The sequence below is a fragment of the Drosophila busckii genome, chromosome 2R (genome assembly GCF_011750605.1).
Source record: "Drosophila busckii strain San Diego stock center, stock number 13000-0081.31 chromosome 2R, ASM1175060v1, whole genome shotgun sequence".
NCBI lineage: Eukaryota > Metazoa > Arthropoda > Insecta > Diptera > Drosophilidae > Drosophila > Drosophila busckii.
The window spans coordinates 21,994,425-22,001,016 of record NC_046605.1 but is presented as its reverse complement, the minus strand read 5'-3'; the positions used below and the strand labels follow the sequence as shown (position 1 = coordinate 22,001,016).

The 6,592-nt window shown below is 38.7% G+C and overlaps 1 protein-coding gene across 1 annotated transcript; it reads right to left on the bottom strand.

The window, feature by feature from the left end:
- Nucleotides 1-3,740, bottom strand: LOC108604442 (polycomb protein Scm). The gene is made up of 4 exons (XM_017993920.1): nt 2,833-3,740; nt 1,858-2,775; nt 725-1,789; nt 1-670 (listed from the first exon to the last, which is right to left on the bottom strand). The coding sequence occupies exons 1-4, from the start codon at nt 3,337-3,339 to the stop codon at nt 533-535; spliced, it is 2,628 nt and encodes an 875-aa protein (XP_017849409.1). The 5' UTR covers nt 3,340-3,740; the 3' UTR covers nt 1-532.
- Nucleotides 3,741-6,592: the final 2,852 nt, after the last annotated feature.

Genomic DNA, 6,592 nt, shown 5'->3' with positions numbered 1-6,592 from the left:
GTAAATTTATGTACAATATTTGCAAGTGTTTTTTTTGTCTTCCATAGATATTTGCTTTTGAAATTTTACTTATTGATCTTTTGCTCTATAAAGTTTCGTATCTTATGTGCGTAAAGTGTTTTTGTGTGGATGTGTATGAGTTTTTACATAGATAAATCGAATAAATATTATTCTGATGCATTTTGTAGATAATGTGTTTGTTTTGTATATGAAAGACTGACAATTTGAATATGGAATTGTGTGTTGTTGATCAACGTTTTCTTGGGATTCATTAAATTGTTAGTTTATAGCGCATGTTTAACATTATTCGCATTAGAATGTTATAGTTAAATTAAAAGTATTTAAATTGTTGCTGGGATGTGTCTCAACTTTATCAATAGGTCGACCACACGAACCCATTCTCATTTTTTGTCTTCTCTTCATATTTCTTTTCTTCTATTGTTTGATTATTGTTATTTTTACAGGAGGTACTCATTTGATAACACTTCTGCGCAGGCTCAGGCTGGGTAGAGCATTTGGTCGTTGTATCCATTTACAATGCCAGATTATTACGTCGTCCGTTCACCTTATTTACTAGATTGCAAATTTTTAAGGCTGGTCCCAATTTTAGGCCCATATACTTCATCATCATCTCTGAGTTGAGTAGAAGCAATGCTTTGCCATCAATTTCCTGAAAAAAGGCACATTATGTTATTGGTTTTTTGTTGGAATACAGAATACTTACATGCTTCCTGAAGAGATCGCCATGTACGGCCAAAGTGTTATCATTGGTTTCGATGTACTGGATAACCTCCTCAATGGTCCAATCGACTGGCTGCGCCCGCAAATGTGATAAGGCTGCAGATGCTGTTGGTGTATTCAATGGAGAGGTGATAGCCATGCTCGCATAACTGCTAGATACAGCTGCTGCAACTGGCGCTGTAGCTGCCTTGGCTGCACTCGCAGCAGGTGCTGCCGAACAAGCTGACTGGGAGGCTGTGAATGGCGTGGACACTGACGAAGGAAACGATGCGCTTGAGGATAAGGTCGTTGGCGATTTGTAGTAGTTGCTCTGCAACTTGGATGTCAATTGCTCCGGATGCACTTCAGCCACTAACGGAGCCAAATATTTACCAATAGAGCTTGCACTGGCCGTGCCGCCGGCTAGACTGCTACTGGAGTTACAGCTGTTAGTCGGTGGCGTTGTCGAACTGCTGCTGTTTGTCTCCTGGTTCGATTTGCCATTATTATTTTGTTTGTTGTTTATCGTGCTGTGATGCACGAATCTTACTTTGCGCAACGCTTGTGTTTGACTTTGAGACGATGAGGTCGGTCCCATCGATGTTGCGGTAAAGGTCATGCCATTAGGTTCCGTCTTAATGCTCAGTTTTGTAATGCTTCCATTGTTATTACAATTACTTTTCTTGCTATTGCTACTGCTGTGGCTGTTGTGGTTTAGTGACTCTTTACTGGCTAGCGATTTCGATGATGACTGTGGCTGTTGCGCCTTAACGTCTAGTTCCTCCTTGACAATTACAGGTTTGTCAATAGGTGAAGTGGTTGTAGCTATAGGCGTGGGTGTGGTCGATTTGGACTGGCGGCCACGCTTATCGGCTAGCACTGGGGAGGAGGGGGGTGTTGCTGTTTGTGCCAGCTGTCGCTTGCGACTGTTTGCGCACTTTTTGCATTCTTCGGTATCCGGTACAAGTGAGATGAGATTAGCACATGCCCTGCATGTGGTGCATAAAGTCTCAATGAACTGAGCCAAGCTGTCATCATCCTTCATGCGCAGCGGTGATGGAATTTTTACCTGAAATAATATTCAATATCATCGATACATTAATAAGTCGCTGGAGCTTTGTTGATCAAAAGAGTTACCGTAAAGTTTTTTCCGGCTGCTGTTACAATATGTACATCGCCTTCCAACGAGAATAGCAGCTTGGATAACTGTTGTGTGTCAGTGCTAGCAGCCAGCACTTCCTGCAGGCAAAGTTTAGCAAGCGTCTGGTGAGTGGGACCTGTTACCATTGAAGGCAACTTAGAGCTGCTGATAAAAGGGCCACCCTTGCAGTTTGGGTGAAAATGCGCCGTAACAGGCGATGCCGGTACCATGGCGTCAGACTCGGCAATGACTGTGTAGCGAGGACGTGGGCAACGCTGCTTTCCGGAGCTGGAATCCATACGCGATTTGTGACCTGGTGGCTGCATGGGATGGCAGCTACGGGCACACCAGCCAGCGGGAAAGATGTCTCGTGAGCGATAATTGCACCAATAGTCGAAGGCACCGCGCCAGCCGTCAAATGTGACATGGATTTGGTCGTCTTTAATGGCATCTACTGTGGCGCAACAAATCAGCTGCGGATTCTTCTTGTCTACAGCTTCCAGCTTTTGGCCTACTTTGAACAGATTGTCCATAGGTGTTGACGGCTCTGGCTGGAAAATGTCCTCTGGTGCAACCATTGCATTGTTAAGTATTTTACAGAGATATCCCGGCCAGCTGGACGCATTCATACGAAAGCCGAGAGGAGGTTGCAACATGCCCCCATTTTTCTCACAGTGCCCAATGGCATGGATCTCCGTTGAGTCGACCAGACGCCAAAAGTCGTTCTGAGAGTCACTGCCATCGAGTCGCAGGCGCAGCCTAGAGCCCAATACACCCACCACGGTGGCAATGCAGGTGGAAGTGACGTTACGTGGATCCAGAGCCTCAAGTTTCATGCCAATCTTAAAGTCATTAGTAGGCGGATTGAGCGCCTGCTTAAAACACTCGGCGGGAGCGGCCTCGCTGCCGGTTTCCTGTGAGATAAAAGAAATTAGGCACCTAGATCAAAGAGGGTCATTGCGGCTATTTACCTCAAGGTAAGCATCCCAATCAAAGACGTGGAAGCTCTCATATTGAAAGGGTCCTGTCGGTGCTGGCGCTCCGCTGCTTATTGATTTACGATCACTATCTAAAACACCAGCAGCGCCAGCGCCGCCGGCATGGTGTCTCGTCGAACCGTTCTTCTTTTGGTGCTTGTTCATGCACATCATAGAGCAAAACTCCTTGTTGGGTGCGCCCTCGCGTATAACGTTATCGCACTGTGTACACGCCCCCTTGCTGTATGCCTTGCGAAACTCAGCGATGCACGTCTCTGAGCAAAACTCCTTCTTACCGGTTTGTGTGGGCAGGACGTACTGCAGCGCCAACTTACCCTCTCCACACCATGTGCAGGTTGCCCGCTTGGCGGGACGCCCACGCGCTCGCTGTGTCGGAGTTTGTGGTGTTGTTGTCGTTGCTGTTGAACTGCTATTGGTGGCTGCGCTATTTCCGTTGGTACCACTGATAGCGCTGGCACTGCTGTCGCGTCCCCCAGACATTTTCTTGTCGTTGTCAGTTTATTTTAATTGTTAATACAAATCGGTCTGGGGGCAGTAACAACGGAACTACGATTCTATTGTTGTTATTGTACTATTTGCCTTTTGACTTAATCACTTTTACATCTTAAGTCACGCACATTAAATACTTAGACTGTTACATTGGCAGCACAGCAAAAGCTTTTTAATCGGAAAACTGATTTTGCCACGATTTTTGCTGATTGAATTTTAGCGGCGTTCTCTTGAGGTCACGTAATAACAATTTGTATTTGGATTTTGGATCTCATCTCGGATTCAATACAAACACACTCAAACGCATACTGTTATAGATTTTGTTTGACCCACGCACCGTTATTTAACATTTTTTTTTGCATATTTCAGATTCCTGCAATTTCAAATAATGTAAACTCTTTATTTTTCTTTGCATTCTATTTCCGCCATATTTGTTTTTAGCGATGTGCCATTTGTCGTAGAGTTTATCGAATCGTTCAAAATAAGTTCCACTACGTCCCTGATTACTGTTCAGTTCACTCGTCAATTGTTCAGTTTCATTATTGTTCGTACTGTTCCTTCATTTAAACACTGTCGTTAAGAAAACAGTGATATAAATAAAAAGCAGCTGATATGATATATTACGAACGATAATTGGACTGGACACTTGACGACTATAAACATGATAATAACGAACGATAATGGGACTGAACAACTGATGACCGACAGACTGGATAACTGACAAGCTGGTTGGCTCGTTCAACTGAAGTAGTAGCTTAATCCTTCAATTATGCACAATTATGAACAATTGTAATTTGTCGCATATGTGACTCGTTACAATTTTGAGCCCCTTTGAACGCAAAATGTTAAGCCGATGCTAGTGGAAGCAAAAATGTTAGTCTGACCTGCTAAATGATGAAAAAAAATAAGAATCTACCCGTTTTTTTATTTATTGCTTTATCTATAAATAGTATGTATATATTTGTAGTTTTTAGTTATTGCCACATACTTAAGATAATGAGCAAAAGTATTTGTGTAGCCGGTAAAGATATGGACCGATAATTGATCGGTTTAAAAACAATAAGAATATTAGAGTAAACCTTGTTTTCAAAAAAAGTTTAACTTTTAAAATTATATATATCCTTCAATATTCTGTAGGTAGGAGCTGTGTAGGTAATTAAGAAAATCTATTTTAGAATATGGACTCATTTCTACTTCACAGTTTTGCAGCAGTTGCTCTTGGGCTTGGGAGAAACTTAGCCATTAAAAATCATCTCGTTTCAGAGAGATGCCACCCAGTGTTCACATCATTTTATCCGAGAAATGGTGAGTTCATGAATTAAATTTGTTATGTACACCTATTTTTAACTTGGTGGCAACTTTTTATGTGTTTGCTTTAAGTTTAAACGCTTGTTTTAAACAGCCACAGTAAATCATACGCTCTTTAAGGTAAGCTTACTAATTAAATTTTTTGCTCGCTGCTTTCTTATCAAGAAACTCTGAGCTATCGATCTACCGGCTTGCCATTCACAAAGGTCCAAAGTTGAAACAGCTAATACCGTTAAAGGGCTGTGCATTAACTCGGTCTAAATACACCGAAAAATTAAATCCCTGTAATTTCTTTTTTACCTACTGTTTTATTTTTATGATTTCAAAATCAGATTCAGTCAAATTCTATCGAGATTTCTATTCGAAATATAAATGTAAAAAATGTTAAATATTAGTATGCTTTATATACTTCAGAGTAACATTAGCTCAAAAAAATAACACCTTTGTAAAAATAAATCGGCCTTAAGTTTTACTATTTTAGTTAATTAAAGAACGTTTTTTTTCTTAAATTTATAAATAAGCGTTATAATTATGCTCTATCCTCCATTTTTACATACATATCTGAATCTGTGCGTTCACGACCGGTACTTAATTCAATTAAAAAAAAGATTAATGGAGATATGTTCTTGAGAATAAAATAAAATAAAAAAGCTACATGAATTCTATTTAAACGTGGACTCATCGACTTAAAATATTCCGTCCCAATTCGTATATTTTAGCTTTTTATTAGATTAAGCCAAAGTCGACTACTATTTTGCGTACTTTCGCGACCGCTGTTTTTTTTTTTACACTCGATCAACCCCATTATTTACACCAAACAAAGAGCTAACAAAATGCTATCGAAGAGCAAAAAGTTAAGAAAATGTTTGTTTTCTATTTCTTATTTGCATTAAACACTTACGTACGAACGTACGTTTGCGACCCCTGGAAATGCCTCTATTTAAAATAGCATCAACAAATAAAAAAAAGTTAAGCTGAAATTTAGTGAAAAATATATGGGAGAATTGCTAGAAAATTGTCTTATATTTTTTATACACTTTGACATTGTTGTAAAAACTGGAAAAGTTTATGTAACAGGAGAAGAAGGCGTGGCAGACCACACAAAGTATATATACTCTTGATCAGCAAGTCGATATAGCCATGTTCGTCTGTCCTTTTTTTAGCCAATCCGCCACTTCCAGACGCTTTGCCAAGACAATGCACACATTGTTACCAAAAACATACAATGCTTACACATTGTGTGTACCACATTATAATAAATAAAATATGCATAATCAAATATATATATGTACATATGTATATATTTTACAGCTTAAACAAATTTATATAACATATTATAAATTTAGTCTAGATATTAGTAAAACATATATTAATATATAACTTAATAAAGTGAACAAACAACAGTTGTATGAAAGTTTAATATTGTATAATTATACATATTTACTTATAACTTGTTACAAGGCCCGAAATAATTTTTAAAATCGAAATGTTAAAGAAATGTTAAATTTGCACACACAGTGAAAGAAATGTTAAATTTGGACACATGCTCATTTTTGGTTATACGGGCAAAAAAGAGCTTTTGGACAAAGAAAAAAAAAAATGTCCAAAAGCTCTTTTTTTTTGCCCATATGTCCAAAAATGGACCATGTGTCCAAATTTAACATTACATGTGTCCAAATTTAACATTATTTTCCACTATTTTCTAGATAAAAAATATTTTAGGAAACAATGTAATCTGTAAACTGAAGATACGCCATCTAGCGGCAGAAAAAATATCATACCAACGACTGTTAAATATTGTTAACAGTTAAATATTCTGGTTATTTTTAAAAATTCTTAATATTTTCTTACGGGTGTTTCTTTGTGCTACTTGTCTAACTAAATTGATTTAATTATATGTAAATTTACAGTAGGTACATTTTTATATAATTACCTA

What these genes read in the sequence shown, in the direction of transcription:
- LOC108604442 (XM_017993920.1), bottom strand. Translation starts at nt 3,339, where the DNA reads ATGTCTGGGGGACGCGACAGCAGTGCCAGCGCTATCAGTGGTACCAAC. An exon ending in CAGCCGGAAAAAACTTTACG is followed by an intron (nt 1,790 to 1,857) that starts GTAACTCTTTTG and finishes ATATTATTTCAG; the next exon opens with GTAAAAATTCCATCACCGCT. An exon ending in GCGATCTCTTCAGGAAGCAT is followed by an intron (nt 671 to 724) that starts GTAAGTATTCTG and finishes GCCTTTTTTCAG; the next exon opens with GAAATTGATGGCAAAGCATT.